This window comes from Octopus sinensis, linkage group LG2, assembly GCF_006345805.1.
Source record: "Octopus sinensis linkage group LG2, ASM634580v1, whole genome shotgun sequence".
In the NCBI taxonomy this organism is placed as follows: Eukaryota; Metazoa; Mollusca; class Cephalopoda; order Octopoda; family Octopodidae; genus Octopus; species Octopus sinensis.
In genome coordinates this window covers 45,093,648-45,111,995 of record NC_042998.1, presented here as the reverse complement: position 1 = coordinate 45,111,995, position 18,348 = coordinate 45,093,648, and the positions used below count along the sequence as shown (strand labels likewise).

Sequence of the window (18,348 nt, the reverse complement as noted above, 5' to 3'; positions counted from 1 at the left end):
GCGGTGATTCCTGATGGGTCAGGGGCTTTTCCTGTCTTCATACCCTTAATTGCTTTATCTACCAGGGAGCATGTATATATATATATATCATTTCAATGATATAAGAATTTATTAACTGATCCTTTTGTATTTTCTTTTACCCAAAGCCAGGAACTTCTCGGCATCCCCTTGTAGTTTGTTCTGACAGAACATTCACTTTCAAGTGGGGATAAATATTGCCTCCCAATAATTTCAAGCTATTGTTTATAGCTTTATCTGCTTTTTCTATGAGTCTCACTGTTCCAAACAATGCCAAAAAAGAATTATATAGTATTAAAATTTTTGGTATATACTGTACTAGACCTCTTATCTGGGAATATTGCGCAATACTATGCAATATACTGTACCCAATATTAAATAAACAGATCTTGTTTTTGAATTTGGTTTATTTGCATATGGCATATTAAAAATAACTTCGCATATGGCATATTAAAAACAGCTTTGTTCTTTACTTTCTAACTGGATTGATAAAGATTAAATATACTCTGCTTCAGAATTGTGTTAATTTGTACTTGCATTTTAAAAATAAAATCATGTTATTAATTTTCTTTATTTAATTTTCATCCTATAAACTGTATACTTGATAGAATATGACATATCTAAAAAATTTTAAGTGGATTAATAAATATCAAACAGAACCTGCTTTAGAACTGTGTTGATTTGGATCTGTTGAACGCAATTTACTTCACTTTTCATAATTTATTTTATATTTTAAGTATATATTTAGGCTGTCTCCTGAAAACCAGAAAATTCAGAAATCCGGACCTCATCCAGTGCTGTATATATGATCCAGTACTGTACAGGAAACATTATCTAATGTGTCCTTTCCTTATATAAGACTGTAGAGTGTGATTTAACTCTTGAGCATTTAAACCGGCCATATCTGGTCAAAATATTCTGTTATATGTACAAACTGGTCAGATCCAGCCTCTCACATCTACCCTACAATGTTAGTCTAAAAAGTATATGGCACATAATCAAAATCTCAAGGCTACAAGATAATACAGGATAAATTCCAAATAATGTACATAAATAAGTGTTATATTTGATAGAATAATTTGAATGTTTAAGGGTTAAGGGAAATTTGGCTGCTATTTCTAGAAAGTCAAGTAGCTGTCTAGAAGCCTTCTCTCACTGACTTGAAATAAACTTGTTGTTTAGCAACCAATCAGCCCTGATGGAACAAACCTGTGATGAAAGGTGTTCCAATCATGATCCTCTTGCCTTTTTGTAAGCTACAAACTATTGTTCACTGATATACTTTAAGATGTTAAGGTGTGATTTAAGAGAGAGGTATGGCTGCTATTTCTAGCAGACCGATGGCCATGTAGAAGCTCCCATTTTGAACACTGCGCTTAGTTTACATATAGAGACATTACTTTTCATAGGGGAAAAATATTATTATGCGAAAAATATTATTATGCTGTGATTTATAAAATAGGCCATATGATAACTCTCTTCATTGGCAGAAACAACTCACTCTTTCCCTCTTTAACATCTCTCATTTCATTCCTTCAGAGAGCTTTTTGATGGGAGTGATAGTGTGAGGTACGAATTATTAGGGAGTGGTTTGATATCTAGTGGGAGAGAGGAAGGACTGGCAGTGTTTCATTTACAATACACACACACACATGCACACAAACACACACACACAATACATTTACATTCTATTCTGTTTTTTTTTTTTATTTGTTTCAGTCATTTGACTGCAGCCTTGCTGGAGCACCACATTAAAGGGTTTTTAGTTGAAAAAATCGACTCCAGGACTTATTCTATCTAAGCCTAGAACTTATTCTATCAGTCTATTTTGCTAAGCTGCTAAGTGACTGGGATGTAAACACACCAACATTGGTTGTCAAGTGGTGGTGGGGAGACAAACACAGTTACCTGCGGAGGCCAATCCGGGTCTTCAGTACAGGACCCCTTCCCTCCAGCCCTCTAGCTTCTTCACAAAGCTCTGTAGAGCCCCTCCCTTATGAAAGAAGATCACAAAATCACCCTTCATCACAAACTTGGAAGACACATGTCTCATACCCAAATCTTCAGTGATAATGGCCTGAACTGAACTGTAACTAATCTGCACATCCTCTGATAACTCAAGGATGGTGATTTGAGGATTTTCCCTCACAGCTGTGTGCACATTCATGATGTTATTCTCAGTTCTGCTGGTTGCAGGTCTCCTAGAATATTCATCAATATCGACATTTTTTTGGCCATCTTGGAAACGTCTGAACCTTTCGTACATTTATGTGTGGCTTATACACTCCTCTCTATACACTTTATGCAGCTTTGTGTAGGCCTCGAGCAGATATTGCCGTAACAACTTTCTCTGTCATTGTCAATGCAACAATCACATGCTACACACCTTCCTTCCTATCACTGCTGAAAATAGTGGAAGTGAACTAGAACATTAAAACGAAGTGCACAGGCACAGCAGAGTTCAAGTTCAATCTATGCCAAGCAGCTTCACTCTGCGTGCTTTAGCTTTGTTACTATGGCAACAGTCCGGATACTTATTGATCAGACCTTGTACATACACATGCACATGCATAGCTACACACACAAACCCTAACAGTGAGCAGGTGTAGTTTGATTTTCTGTGCACTGATTATTGCTCTCTGTGTGTGTTTGTTTGTTTAATAGATTACATCAGAATAACAGGAAAGGAAAATATGACTGTCAGCATGTAGATATCTATGTGAAAAAAATGCTTGCTTCTTATTGATAGGCAAACAGAGAATTCCTCAGAAATTTATCTATCTATCTGTATGTCTGTCTGTCTGTTTGTCTATGTACCTAGCTACCCATCTCCCTACTTCATTTCCTTCCTATCTATCTAGCTGTCTCTGTCTGTCTGTCTACTTGTCTGTCTGTCTGTGTACTTGTCTGTCTGTGTACTTGTCTGTCTGTGTACTTGTCTGTCTGTGTACTTGTCTGTCTGTGTACTTGTCTGTCTGACAGTCTGTCCATCTATCTATCTATCTATCTATCTATCTATCTATCTATCTACCTATCTATCTATCTATCTATCTATCTATCTATCTATCTATCTATCTATCTATCTATCTATCTATCTATCTATCTATCTATCTATCTATCTGTTTGTCTGTCTGTCTGTCTGTCTGTCTACATTTATATTCTTCTGTAATGCTACCTAATGTAAAACGTAAAATTGTTTTTGTTATAACAGAGACAAACATTTATACATACATACATATAAATCTATAGTGTGTGTGTGTGTGTGTGTATAAGTATGTGTGTGTGTGTATATATATAATATATATATATATACATGGTGCGGTGAATAAATTGTCTAAATTACGCAAAATTGAAAATAACACTGACACCTCATTTTAACAGATATATTTACCAAAATTACATTAAAATATCTGGAAATACTAAAGAGTAAATTTATTCAATAAAAATTGCCATTGGCTTCAACCATGGCCTCCAGACCACTTTGGAATCTCCTTGTTTAAGTTGGTGAATGCTGCCATAATCCTTGCCTTCACTTCATTTTTGGTGTTACAAGGAGTTTTGTTGGTATCTTACTCAACTGCGCCCCACACATAATAATCAAGTCGGTTGCAGTCTGTGGAGTTAGGTGGCCAGATGTTAGGGGTAGTGTGGTTGCAGAAATTGTCTGACAGCCATGACTGGGTTCTCCTGCTTGTGTGGCATGGTGCAGAGTCCTATTACCAGACATAGGGTGCTCCAGCAGCCATCCTCTTGACTCAGGGCAGCACTACCTCCTCCAGGCACTTGATGTAGGCCTCTGAGTCGAGTTTGAGGCCGTGTGGGAAGATGAATGGAGGCATAACGTCACCATCACTAGTGATCACTCTAAACACCATGATGTTGACTGGATGTTTGATTTTTATCACTCTTGGTACATGTCCTCAGATTGACACCCAAACACTATGAAATATTTGTATCAGAGCTTCTGGTGTGAATGCCAAGCAGTACAGCATGTTTTCAAAATTTTTGGCAGAGTAAATTGCATCATCTTGCAGATGGTACCCAACTGACCCTACCATACTGTGTAATCGACAAAATCAAAAAGAAACAATGCACATGTGTGAAATCAAAAATATAAAATGGCAACAATTTATCCAATGCACCCTGTATATATATATATATATATATATATATATATATATATATATATATATAAAAGCACCATCTAAACGTGGCTGATGCCAGCGCCACCTTGGATGGCTTCCATGCCAGTGGCACATAAAAAGCACCAACCATTGCCAGTCTCGTCTGGCCCTTGTGCTGGTGGCACATAAAAAGCACCCACTACACTCACGGAGTGGTTGGCATTAGGAAGGGCATCCAGCTGTAGAAACACTGTCAGATCAGACTGGAGCCTGGTGCAGCCTCCTGGCTTCCCAGACCCCAGTCGAACTGTCCAACCCATGCTAGCATGGAAAACAGACGTTGAACGACGATGATGATGATGATATGTGTATATATATATATATAGGGTATACTGTATACATATATATGTTATATATATATATATATATATATATATATATATATATATATATATATATATATATATATATATATGAATGTGTGTATAATATGGAGTGCATAGGAAAACAGCCACAAGTTCTGACTGCAATGATACAGGCCAAATAACTAATCACTATATTTCTCATCATCATCATAATCATTAACAATAACAACAACAACAACAACAACAACTGCAAAAGAGAATAAATGTAACTTACCATTACAGTACATGTCATCATCTGATGTTTGCCCATCTTTTGCAAAAAGCACTCCGAATTTGAAATTGACAGAACCCTAAAGAAATAAAGCATAAATGTTGAATGTTTCATACTGAATTAGACTGTTGATAAAAGACATTATACCTTAAACTAGACAGCAGATTGGTAGAATCATTAGTATTACTTTACTGTATTTCTTGCAGCTCTTTACATTCTGGGTCGAGGTCTTGCCAAGGTCAACTTTGCCATTCATCAGTAAAATAAAGTACCATGCAAGTACTGGGTTTGATAGTAGTAAAATAAAGTACCATGCAAGTACTGGGTTTGATAGTATTGACTAGTCCCCTCCCCTCAAAATTACTGGTTTTGTGCCTCAATTAGAAACTGGCAGAAACGTTAGCATGCCGGGTGAAATGCATAGTGGTATTTCGTCTGCCACTAGGTTCTGAGTTCAAATTCTGTCGAGGTCGACTTTGCTTTTATCCTCTCGGGCTTGATTAAATAAGTACCAGTTATGAACTGGAGTCGATATAATCAACTTAATCCGTTTGTCTGTCCTTGTTTGTCCTCTCTGTGTTTAGCCCCTTGTGGGTAGTAAAGAAATAGGTATTTCGTTCTGAGTTCAAATTCCGCTGAGGTCGACTTTGCTTTTCATCATTTCGGGGTCAATAAATTAAGTACCAGTTACGCACTGGGGTCGATGTAATCGACTTAATCCGTTTGTCTGTGTTTAACCCCTTGTGGGCAATAAAGAAATAAGAAACTATTATACTTTAACCCTTTGATACCAATCCACCTCAGACCAACCGGGATATGTGATACAAATTTTACATTTTAAAGTGCTTTGAATTTAAACTTTTCATTAAAATTTCATTTTAATTTGTGTTTCAAGCATCAGCTTAACAATCCTTTTTAGTATAGGCACAAGGCTTGAAATTTTTTCAGGGGATGGGGATAGTCAATTACATTGACCCCAGTGCTCAACTGGTATTTATTTTATCAACCCTGAAAGGATGAAAGGCCAAGTTGATCTTTGTGATATTTGAACCCACAGAGTAAAGCTGGAGAAAATATTGCTAAGCATTTTGCCTGTTGTGCTAATGATTCTGCCAGCTTACCACCTTAATTCACTATCTTAATACTGGTAAAAACTTTTAAGCTCTTCTTCTTTCTACCATAGGCATGAAACCTGAAATTTTTGTCAGGGGAAGAGAATAGCCAATTACATTGACCCCAGCACTCAACTGGTACTTATTTTATCAATCCCGAAAAGGATGAAAGACAAAGTCAGTCTTGGTGGGGCTTGAATTCAGAATATAAAACTGGACAAAATATTGGCTTCAAATTTTAGCACAAGGCCAGCAATTTTAGGGGAAAGGGTAAGTCAATTACATTGACCCCAGTTCTCAACTAGTACTTCTTTAATTGACTGTGAAAGGATGGAAGTCAAAATCGATCTTAGTCAGAATGTAAAACTGGACATTTTGCTAAAAATTTTGCTTGTCATTCTAAAGATTCTACTGGCTCACTGCTTTAAAAACCAACTTAATAACGAACTAATTATTTTAAATTCTTCACTATTTTCAATATTTTTTTCTCTTTCTACTATAGGTATAAGGGCTGAAAGCTAGTCAAATACATAGATCTTAGTGCTCAACTTAATCTTATTTTATTGACCCTGGGAAGAGGAAAGGTAAAGTCATCTGTGGTGGAATTTGAACACAGAGTGTATTTCAATGCGTTTCAACAGAAATAAGTAGTAAAAAGGTTAAATGAATCTATGGTAGAGATTGGTCCGGAAGAATTTACAAGAAGTAGTTTTACATCTGATGCAAGAATGTTAATTCTCACAGATAAGATGATATTGGATTAAAAATATTTTGCAGACTAATTCAACTCAAGAGAAAAATAATAACTGACATAAGAACAGTGATGATGATGATGATGACGATGATGATGATGATGATGATGATGATGATGATGATGATGATGGTGGTGGTGATAATGATGACAATGAGGACGATGATGCTAATTCTGAAGGTTAGGAAGATTTCAGTGATTGATGGTGATGGCAATGATGATGATGATTATGATGAGGGTGATGGTGGTGATGGTGGCAGTGGTGGAGTGATGGTAATGATGCTGGCATTAAAGTTAAGGAAGATTTTGATGACTATTGATAATGATGATAATGATGATGATAACGACCGCAACGCAATGACGACAACAGAGACGATAATAATGATGATGTTGTGAAGATGGTGGTGATGGTGATGATGATGATGCTATGATTGTGGTGGTGGTGATGACGACGATGACGACAACAACGACAACAACGACGAAGATGATGATGATGGTGTGATGATAGTGGTGATGGTGATGGTGATGATGATAATGATGATGATGAGGATGATGTGATGATGGTGGTACTGGTAATGATGATGGTTACAATGGTAGTGCTAATGGTGGTGGAAATAATGAAGAGGGTGGTGGGGATAATGGTGTGTGGTGGTGGTGGTGGTGGTGATGAGGATTAAGGCAACAATTACAATAATTATGATAATAAAGTGATGAGTGATGAACGAGATTTATGTAACTGAAAACTAGAATATACAAACATACATATATGAGATAGATAAATTGATGGATAAATAGCTAGCTGGATAAGTTGATAGATATATATACAGATAGGTAGGTAGATTGATAGATGGATAGATAGATAGATAGACAGATAGACAGATAAATAGATAGATAGACAGATAGACAGATAAATAGATAGATAGATAGATAGATAGATGGATGGATGGATAGTGGAAGAGTGTGTGTGTGTGTGAAAGAGAGAGAGAGAGAGAGAGAGAGAGAGAGAGAGAATTAGACAGATGGGTTGGTAGATTGATAGCTAGATGGATAGATAGGTAGACTGAAAGATAGATAGATAGATAGATGGATAGGTAGATAGATGGATAGGTAAATAGATAGATAGATAGATAGATAGATAGATAGATAGATAGATAGATAGATGGTTGGATGGATAGATAAATATATAGATAGATGGATAGATAGTGGAAGAGAGAGAGAGAGAGAGAGAGAGAGAGAAGAGAGAGAGAGAGAGAGAGAGAGAGAGAGAGAGAGAGAAAGAGTGAGAGAGAGAGAAGGATAAGAAAAGAGGGATTCATTGAGTTGGCATTTCTGAGCAGAAGGTCTAATACAATCAATAGAGTCTTTAACTTGTAAGTCTTAGCTCCGTGATTTATGGAATATTGAATTTAGTCCGAAATGACATTTGAAGGTGATTGAGTTTGTTCTGTGTTGACATACATGCTATTCATTTAAAACGATAAAATAAGGCTTGTTTACTCAGTGCAGCATCTTTAATAATGTTGATTCTTATTTGCGACTTCATCATCCTTGCTTTTATTTTTGTTTTAGATTTATTTGCCTTCATTGCAAATCTGCAAAATTAATGTTTCTTTTTATGCATTTATCTTGTTTTTTTTTTAATATTATCTTGTCTCTTTTCTTCTATTAACAGGAATAGACAATGACAGGTATGGGTGTGTTGATTAAAGGTTTTCACACTTTGCAAGCACTTGCTCTTAAGGTTTGATGTCTGATGTCACTGCATAGCATCTTGGTAGAACTGTCTTCTGCTTACAGCCTCAGGTTGATCAATACGACACGTGAGAAAATTAGATCTACTGAAGCTTGTCAAAAACATATGCATACATACAAATGCCACATATGCAGACACACACGCATGCATGCACACACACACACACACACACACACATACACACACATACACACACCTATCTGAACTCAACTAACACTTCATTCAGAAAAATATGTATATTGAGTTCTACATCAAGTTATTAGTCTCACAATGCCTAAACAAAATATTAAAATGTTAGATATATATATATATATGAAAGAAGGTTTGAAAATGCAATTTTAAAAGATGTTTATTCACTTGACCGGTTTCACTTTTTTAGAAAAAGATTGTGAATCTTTTTCTAAAAAAGTGAAACCGGTCAAGTGAATAAACATCTTTTAAAATTGCATTTTCAAAAATTCTTACATATATATTTCCACTCATGCGGTACCTTACATCTTCACTTTGTCATATATATATATATATATATAAGAATTTTTTAATGAGATAAAAAACCAAGGCTGTGTGGATATTGGAATATTTATAGATAGAAGGTCTTACAGCTGTTTCCAGGATATTTATTAATTATACCCCTTCATTGGAGACGGTGTGAGAGGATAGTTAAGTAATAGTTAGTTTAGATAGGATACAAAATGATAGGATATCCCGATGAAGGGATATAATTAATAAATATCCTGGAAACAGCTGTAAGACCTTCTATCTATATAGGTTCTAATATCTACATAGCCTTGGTTTTTTATCCCATTACGCAAAAAATTCTTATATACACGCATTGACATATGACCAACGTTGAACCCCTTATTCGGAAAATTACCGAACCTGGAACTTAACTATGGTCTGTCTATAGCACTTATTAAACATTACCTGACACCTTTGGGTCTCAATGACACCATTACCTCTTATATATATATATATATATTTTTATTTTTTATTTTATCTAGTTTCAGCTCACGAGCTGTGGCCATGCTGGGGCACCGCCATTACGAAGGGAATGCTTACAGCACCTAGGTTTCCCAAGCGGTCACCCATCTAAGTACTAACTAGGCTCGATGTTGCTTAACTTCGGTGATCGGACGAGAACCGGTGCTTTCAACGTGATATGGCCGTAAGGTGATTGAGTTTGTTCTGTGTTGACATACATGCTATTCATTTAAAATGATAAAATAAGGCTTGTTTACTCAGTGCAGCATCCTTAATATTGTTGATTCTTATTTGCGACTTCATCATCCTTGCTTTTATTTTTGTTTTAGATTTATTTGCCTTCCTTGCAAATCTGCAAAATTAATGTTTCTTTTTATGCATTTATCTTTTTTTATTTTTAATATCATCTTGTCTCTTTTCTTCTATTAACAGGAATAGACAATGGCAGGTATGGGTGTGTTGATTAAAGGTTTTCACACTTTGCAAGCACTTGCTCTTAAGGTTTGATGTCTGATGTCACTGCATAGCATCTTGGTAGAATTGTCTTATGCTTACAGCCTCAGGTTGATCAATACGGCACGTGAGAAAATTAGATCTACAGAAGCTGCGCAGAAGCTTGTCAAAAACATATGTACACATACAAATACCACACATGCAGGCATGCACGCATGCAGACACACACACACACACACACACTCACACACGAACACACACACATAGACACACCTGTCTGTACTCATATATATATATAAGATATGAGGGCTTTAGTTCACTGGTGATCTAAATGAATAAGTTTACTGAGTAAGTGCTATAATCAGTCATTCGTTAGGTTCCAAGTTCACAGCTGAGGCTGGAGTTAGGGATCCGTATTTGGAAGCCAATGATGGATCCCTAACTCCAGCTTCAGCTGTGAACTTGGAACCTGACGAATGACTGATTATAACACTTACTCAGCCTACCTATTTGTTTAGATCACCAGTGAACCCCTCATATCCTTTACACTCACACACACACATGCACACACACCACACACACACACACACACACACACACACACACACACACACACACGCACGCACACACACACACACACACACACACAATAACCTGGTGTAGAACACAATATGCATATTCTTCTGAATGAAGTGTTGGTTGAGTACAAAGTGGTAATAAAAAAAAATCTGATGACAAAGGAATAAAAAAACTGTATTATGAACTTCATTAGCTTACACATTGAATAATAATAATAACAAGAGCACTCAGAGAGCACAAACCTCCACCAAGGCAACACCAACATCCTCTCAACAATTAGCTTCCACACAGTTTCTGTCTACTAAGTTCACTTACAAAGCCCAGAGCTATAGACGAGGACACTTACTCAAGGTACTGTGCAGTGGGACTGAGCCCAAAGCCACATAGTTGCAAAGTAAGTTTCTTAACCACACAACCATGCCTGTACCTGAAATTATCACAAATATTAGTCCCACTCATACCAGCATAGAAGGCGGATGGTAAATGATGATGATGGTTAACTGTAAATGAGAATAATTAATTTATAAATTTTTTAGTTTGATTGATATATATACATATATAAACATACTTCTTGCTCTTCAAGGACAAGTAATTCTTTCTGTATTTCTGTATCAAATACTTCTTTTGGACCTCTTTCGATCTTTTCCATTCCATAGTAGCTGAAAAGAATAAAAAATTAATATTAGAAATTTATTATCATTATTATTATTATTTATTTCATTATTATTTTCATTATTCACATTATCCATTTTCCCATGCTCACATGGATCAGACGGAATTTTGTTGATATAGATTTTGTATGGCTTGATACACCTCCTGTCACCAACTCTCAGCTGTTTCCAAGTAAGTCAATATTTTCTTGTAGCCAGACATGTGAGAATCATCACTGTTTTGTCATTGTCGTTTTCATCATTGTTGGCGTCATCGTCGTCATTGGTGTTGGAAGTATTGATATTGTCGGCATCATTGGCATTGTTTTAGCATTGTCATTGTTTTAGCATCCACTTTCCCATGCTTGTCTGAGTCAAGCTGAAGTTGCTGAGGTAGATTTTTCTGTCTGAATGCTTTCCCTGTTGCCCCAGCCTCCACCTGTTTCTGAACAAGGTGATACTTTCCCTTGGCCAGACATGGAATATCGAACATGAATGACACAATTTGTGTGCCTGAGATACACACGTGCAAAAACATATATACACACAAACATACACCCCTAAAAGAACATACAAACATATACGCATATACATAGATACACATCTATCTGTCAGTCTCTCTTTCTATATATATATATAAGGTTAATCCAAACGAGAAAACAGAAAAAACAACAACACAAGGAGGTGGAACAATTAAAGTATTATTATTAGGTGCTCAGGAAAAAGGGAAGAAGGAGGGTATGACGTTTCGAGCGGAGCTCTTCGTCGGAAACATAAATATATATATATATATATATGCACACACACACATCATTATTATCATTTAATGTCTGTTGTCCATGCTGGCATGGTTTGGATGGTTTGTCCAGGGCTGGTAAGCTAGAAGGCTGTACCAAACTCCAGTCTGATTTGGCATGGTGTTCTATGGCTGGATGCCCTTTCTAAAGCCAGCCACTTTGAGAGTGTAATGGGTGCTTTTTACATGCCACTGGCATGGGTGCCATTTGCATGACACCAGTGTTTGCTATGACTGCAATTTTGCTTGGCTTGATGGGTTTTCTTGTCAAGCATGATGTAATGTCAAAAGTCTCAGTCATTGTCCCAGTGATGCCCAACACTCAAAAGAAACTAAGCCACTTTGCCCCGAGACCCAACACTCAAAAGGTCTGTCTATCTGTCTGTCTGTCTGTCTTTCTCTCTCTCTGTTTCTCCTTCTGTGTGTGTGTATATATATATATATATATAGGAGCACTCCGTTGGTTGTGACGACGAGGGTCCAGCTGATACGATCAATGGAACAGCTTGCTCATGAAATTAATGTGTAAATGGCTGAGCACTCCACAAACACGTGTACCCTTAATGTAGTTCTTGGGGAGATTCAGCGTGACACAGAGTGTGAAAAGGCTGGCCCTTTGAAATATAGGTACAACTCATTTTTGCCAGCTGAGTAGACTGGAGCAACGTTAAATAAAGTGTCTTGCTCAAGGACACAACACGCCACCGAGAATTGAACTCACAACCTTACAATCATGAGCCGAATGCCCCTAACCACTAAGCTACGCACCTTCACAATTCTATATTATATTATTATAGCAATCAATTGCTATAATATATAATATATATATGTACACACACACACATACACACACAGAGTTCTTTCAGTTCTAGCAAATCCACTCACAAAGCTTTGTTCAGTTTGAAGAGGCAATAGTAGAAAACACTTGCCTCAGGTGCATGCAGTGAGACTGAACCTGAAACCATGCAGTTAGGAAGCAGATTCTTAATATAAATTCTTAATATAAGTAGGCACGACTGTATGTAACTTAATATAAACTGCAAGTCTCAAATCTTCCTTGCCATTAATTAGTGGAGACGATATCTAACTGGTACCATTAGGAACAACACTGAAATGGTTTTTATTAACAATTATGGGAACAATTTATCAATTATTAATATTATTAACATTGAGTAAGTAGTACAATTACAATAAGTAGAAGCATTAAAATTATTTCCAGAAATTAATTGACAGTTAATTCCAGTGGCTTAGCGACTAATTAACATTGATGTCATTTAATGCAATCTAGTAGTGTCTATGTTGTAGACATGGAAAGATTATACCAAACTGAGTGTATATATTAGAATTGGAATAGAAGTTTTATAATTGGATTGAGTATAAAGAGTAGTTTTGATATGAGCTACGCTATAAATAGGAAATTAAATTAACAATGATGCCTCACCATGACTGCAACCTGAGGACTAGAACAAGTAAAAGAATATAAGAATTAGCAGTAATTAACAAAAATAATAGGATGAAACTCAGGTGGATATTTCTTATGAATCAACCCTCATGCAATCAGGTGAAGTTTTGGTTGTCTGCAGTTATTCAATGAGTGGGAGCATGTGGCTTAGTGGTTAGGGGTGTTGGACTCATAATCATGAGTTTGTGGTTTCAGTTCCTGGACCGGGCGGTGCATTGTGTTCTTGAGCAAAACACTTCATTTCACGTGCTCTCAGCTGGCAAAAATGAGTAACCCTGCAATGGACCAGCATTCTATCCAGGTGGGGAATATATACACCATAGAAATCTGGAAATCGGCCCTTATGAGTTAGCATGACTCGAGAAGCTAACTTAGTTATTCAATGATTTATTGGATTGATGAAAGAGCAGTGCCTTTCAGTGAAGCATTATTCATAAAAGTGGAACTCAAAAACTGTTCTCTCACTCGTCCTCCTTCTCTCTCTCTCCTCCTCCTTCTCTCTCTCTCCTCCTCCTTCTCTCTCTCTCTCTCTCTCTCCTCCTCCTCTCTCTCCTCCTCTCCTCCTCCTCCTCCTCCTCCTCCTCCTCTCTCTCCTCCTCCTCCTCTCTCTCTCCTCCTCCTCCTCTCTCTCTCCTCCTCCTCCTCTCTCTCTCCTCCTCCTCCTCTCTCTCCTCCTCCTCCTCTTCTCTCCTCCTCCTCTCTCTCCCCTCTCTCCTCCTCCTCCTCCTCCTTCTCTCTCCCCTCGTCCTCTCTCCTCCTCCCCCTCTCTCTCTCTCTCTCTCTCTCTCTCTCTCACACACACCACACACACACACACACACACACACTCTTTCTTTGTCTCTCAGATTGACATTAACCCAAAGTGGGAACTGACAGACTGACTACTGTTTATTCTTATTTCAGTCAGTCTTAATACAAAACATCTTTCAGTCTGAATGAGACATTGATCTGCCATATTTCTATTCTTATAGATTACAGACCACATATATGGATTTCCTTTCTCTTGCATTAACAATATTTTCCCTTCACGCCACGTGTATAACCCAAAAGAACATGTGCATAACACATGTTTAATGATATTGTATTTCTTATGAATGCTGTGATTGAAAATTGGTACTTTTTTTTCTGTGTAAATTATTTCTGCATTACTTTTGGAAGTAAACACATGCTCTTGAACAGCATTGAATTATTATACCACCTGGGCTAGAAAAGGTAATGTGTAAAAAATAAAAGATTATATTTCATATATGTGTGTGTGTTTGTGTACATTCAAAGCTCGCTTTGACTCTGGCCACCCAAGGATGCACAGGTATTCAGCTATTGTTGAATCATATTGATACAACATTGCATAAAATTTATGTAACATTCAGCAATTAACAGCTGATAATGGTGTGTTGAAAAATTGTGGTGATCTGTAATAAAGCCTGATCAGTCCATCTTCTTATACTAAAATTTGTTTAACAACATTACGACACAACTACTTTTACCTCAACTGGTCCAGCTCTCTTTAATATTATACCAAAGTATGTCAAAACAGAAACAGGTCCCATAAAATTCAAAAGTTCTCTGGGCAAATTGCTCCAAAAAATCTTGGACCAACCTTCTACACCCAGATATGTCTCCAACAATAATAACTGTTTGCTAGAGTGGGCTATGGTACCCCACATATGACTAAAAGACTTCACCAGGTGGTGCTATTAAGTTAGACATGACCTAGGCCTATACTGACTGAAAGGTATCTAATATATATATATATATATACTAGCTGAAGGTGACCTGCTCTACGTGCGGGTAAGAGTGTGGTTGTTACTTTCTGTTGCTTCCTTTCAGCACGTAAAAAGCACCATCCGAATGTGGCCGATTGCAGCGCCGCCTTGACTGGCTTCTGTGCCGGTGGCATGTAAAAAGCACCAACCGATCGTTGCTGCTGCAAGCCCCCCTGGCACATGTGCCGGCGGCACGAAAAAAGCACCCACTACACTCACAGAGTGGTTGGCGTTAGGAAGGTCATCCACCTGTAGAAACACTGCCAGATCAGACTGGAGCCTGGTGCAGCCTCCTGGCTTCCCAGACTCCGGTCAAACTGTCCAACCCATGCTAGCACGGAAAACGGACGTTAAACGATGATGATGATGATTCTCCCTCTTTGTTTCTTTCTCTTTTCTCTCTCACTTTCCCACTCTCTTACTTTTCTTTTCTCTCGGACTCTCCCTCGCTTTGTCTTACTCTCTATGTTTATTTATCTCTCTCCCATTTATAAACAACAAAAGATCTTGAGTAAGTTGAGAAATAAAATATTTAGAAAGATCAATCATAAATATCAGGCAGTGGCAACGGAAAGGTCTGCTTCAAGGTAGACAGCAAAACGCTAACATTTAAAAGGGACAGACGAACTTGCGAGCTGAATAAAAATAATAAAATATTGGAAACCAAAGTTTGAAGGGATAGAATCTGAGGATAGTAGAGTCACCATGGCTGGCATTTCCTAACGACGGACAGCAACGTATTGACAGTTTAACGGCTGGCGTAAAATTTTGAACTTGATGTAAAAGAAAATTCGTAAACACCAAGTTTTGAAGTGATTCTTTCTCACGACAGTAGACTCACCATGGCAAGCATTCAAAACTTCTTCATCATGGACGGCAACACATTGACGATTAAAAGGCTGGCGCAAATTTTTTAGCTTGATGTAACAGAGAATTCCTAAACACTCGCTCATTTAAATTTTAATCCCCTTCCAGCCCCATTTAGACCCCTTTTCACATTTTGGTTAGTATAACCCGATTTCATTCGGGTCTACTGGGGCCACATTTTATAAGATGAGGAATTTTGTCCTTTCATTTGAGGAAAAAAATAGTTGTCATGCAAACTTGCCAGCACTTTTAACATAGGTGTGCATATTTTCAGCTGAACCGACCGACCACATAATGCACACATTATATATATATATATAGGTGTGTGTGTGTGTGTGTGTGTGCACGCATTATATATACAAATTATATATATATATATGTATAAATTAAATTAGAGATAAAACCACTAATAGGCAAATGAAACAGTAAAAAACCAAAAACAAAAACATAAAAATAAAAATATAATATAGAAAATATATAAAATATAAAATTGGACCACATAATGCACACATTATATATATATATATGTATATATGTGTGTGTGTGTGTGTGCGTGTGTGTTGGAGTCTCTCTCATACATGAGCGTTGACGCTGAATTCGACTGGAAAGCAGGTAACCTTGTCTTTGTATTTGGTCGATCGGCGCGTTGACAGGTAGACAATAGAATGCGATGGCGATGGCGATGGCGATGGCGATGGAATATTTGTTTCTCTCTATGAATGCAGACAGATACATAAGTGAAAGTTATGGGAAGCTAAGAGATAGAGTGAGTGAAAATGTTCTGGGAAGAGAGGAAATAGCCAGAGTGAGTTGAGGAAGACAGACACATTAAATAACGGGAGTGGAATTGTCAGAGTTATAAATGAAGGGGAGTTAGAGGGGAATGGAAGAAATAGTGTGAGTGAGGAAGATAGGGATTTCTAAGGTAGCCCACGAGCATCGTCACCTCATTTTACACGTCCTTGTAAATTTTGGAGCGAATCGGTTGGGATGTAGTAGCATTGAAAGCAAGCCAAGCGGTAAAAACGCATTTCAGTTTTATATATAGAGATATATACATACATTTAAACACATGAGAAAATTGCCTTCAACAGGCAGTTTTTACGCACTAGAAGAAGCAGTCAAAACGACCAAAATCACATTTAAGAGCAATCTTCAAAAGGAATGAAAAATAAAAACTTTTATATTGTTATTTTATTCTGGTCAGACCTAGGTTTCTAAATTTTTTTAGCAAATAAAATAATTTGCTAGGCAAACTTTTCATCAGTGACCGCACCATAACACTAACATATAATTAAGAGATGATTAATATGTGTCTCTTCGTTATACATTATAATTTTTCAAATTCACCGTGCAAGCGCAGTTTCATTTGGCAGTAAATGAATAACTACCAAATTAATCTTTTATAAATTGATAAAAACATACACATAAAATATATATTGGGTAGTGAGTTTTTTTAGAAATTTCACAACCAGTGGCCAAGCATGTATGCTATATATTTTATGTATATATATATATAAATAATATATGCACACACATACACATCTTGTTTGACTCAGCTTCACATGACTTATAGTTTCATGAGTGCACAGGACATGTCTGTCTCATCAGATGCTGGGAGACAGAGTGAGAGTTTTGAGAGAAATTCAAGATGGTTTCTAGGCGTTCATGCCTCTATTGGTCAGCTCAGATCATGAGGTATTAATATTATCAAAGCGTCACTAACTGTTTTCTATATTTTTAGGTCCACATGTTTGGACAAGATGTCAGCAATGTGCTGGTTCCACTTTAGTTGCGGGCTATGCTATAATATATTCGGTGACATTGGGTACCACACATGGTGGTGCAGAATCTTAGTGTGAGTCAGTTGCTCTGTTGTTATTCAGTGGAGTATAAACACATTAGCAGCTGCAGTCTTTATGTGGGAGTAACCAAATTTGACAGTGTATTACATTTAAAGTTGCATGGCCAACATGGGTAGGATGTGGTCTATATGGGCAGCAGAGATTAAATGCCCTGCTCTTTGGTGTGGAATAGCTAGGCATACGACAGTATATCTGCGTTATCATCTGCCAAAGGCAGGGCATACCTCAAGTGACATTCTTCCTTTTGATGGATGTTGCATGTTATTGTAGTATGTATAATTTCTTGCTGAGACAGAGCTGGCAATTGCTAGTTCCATATATATATATATATGGCTCTGACATTTGAACTACCCTTTCCTCTATCTATAAATAAAAAAATTCTTGTTTGTCTCCACTGAACTTAATAAAAAAAACCCTCCCCACTGGTAAATCTAAATAACAAAGTGAACTCAGTGATAAAAATTTGCCCACGAGGAAAGATCTACTACCATGTTCTTACTGATGAAATTCACCTCTCTGTCTATATATCTACCCT

At 37.1% G+C, this 18,348-nt stretch overlaps 1 protein-coding gene and 1 non-coding gene across 6 annotated transcripts in view; both read right to left on the bottom strand.

Annotated features, from left to right (window-relative positions):
* The window catches only part of LOC115228412 (GTPase-activating Rap/Ran-GAP domain-like protein 3), a 1,278,929-nt gene that overhangs the window by 101,776 nt on the left and 1,158,805 nt on the right, over window positions 1–18,348 (bottom strand). For all 5 annotated transcript variants that reach the window (XR_005003648.1, XM_036512798.1, XM_036512804.1 and 2 more), the window contains 2 exons: window positions 10,976–11,066; window positions 4,782–4,857 (listed from right to left, as the gene is read on the bottom strand). Coding sequence is in view for 4 of the 5 variants with exons in the window: in XM_036512798.1 (XP_036368691.1) it covers window positions 4,782–4,857; window positions 10,976–11,066 (167 nt within the window). In the remaining variant the exon portion in view is untranslated. The remainder of the gene's footprint in view (window positions 1–4,781; window positions 4,858–10,975; window positions 11,067–18,348) is intronic.
* On the bottom strand, window positions 9,447–9,565 carry LOC115208879. Its single transcript, XR_003881302.1, has one exon. It is a non-coding gene; the product is annotated as a 5S ribosomal RNA (ribosomal RNA).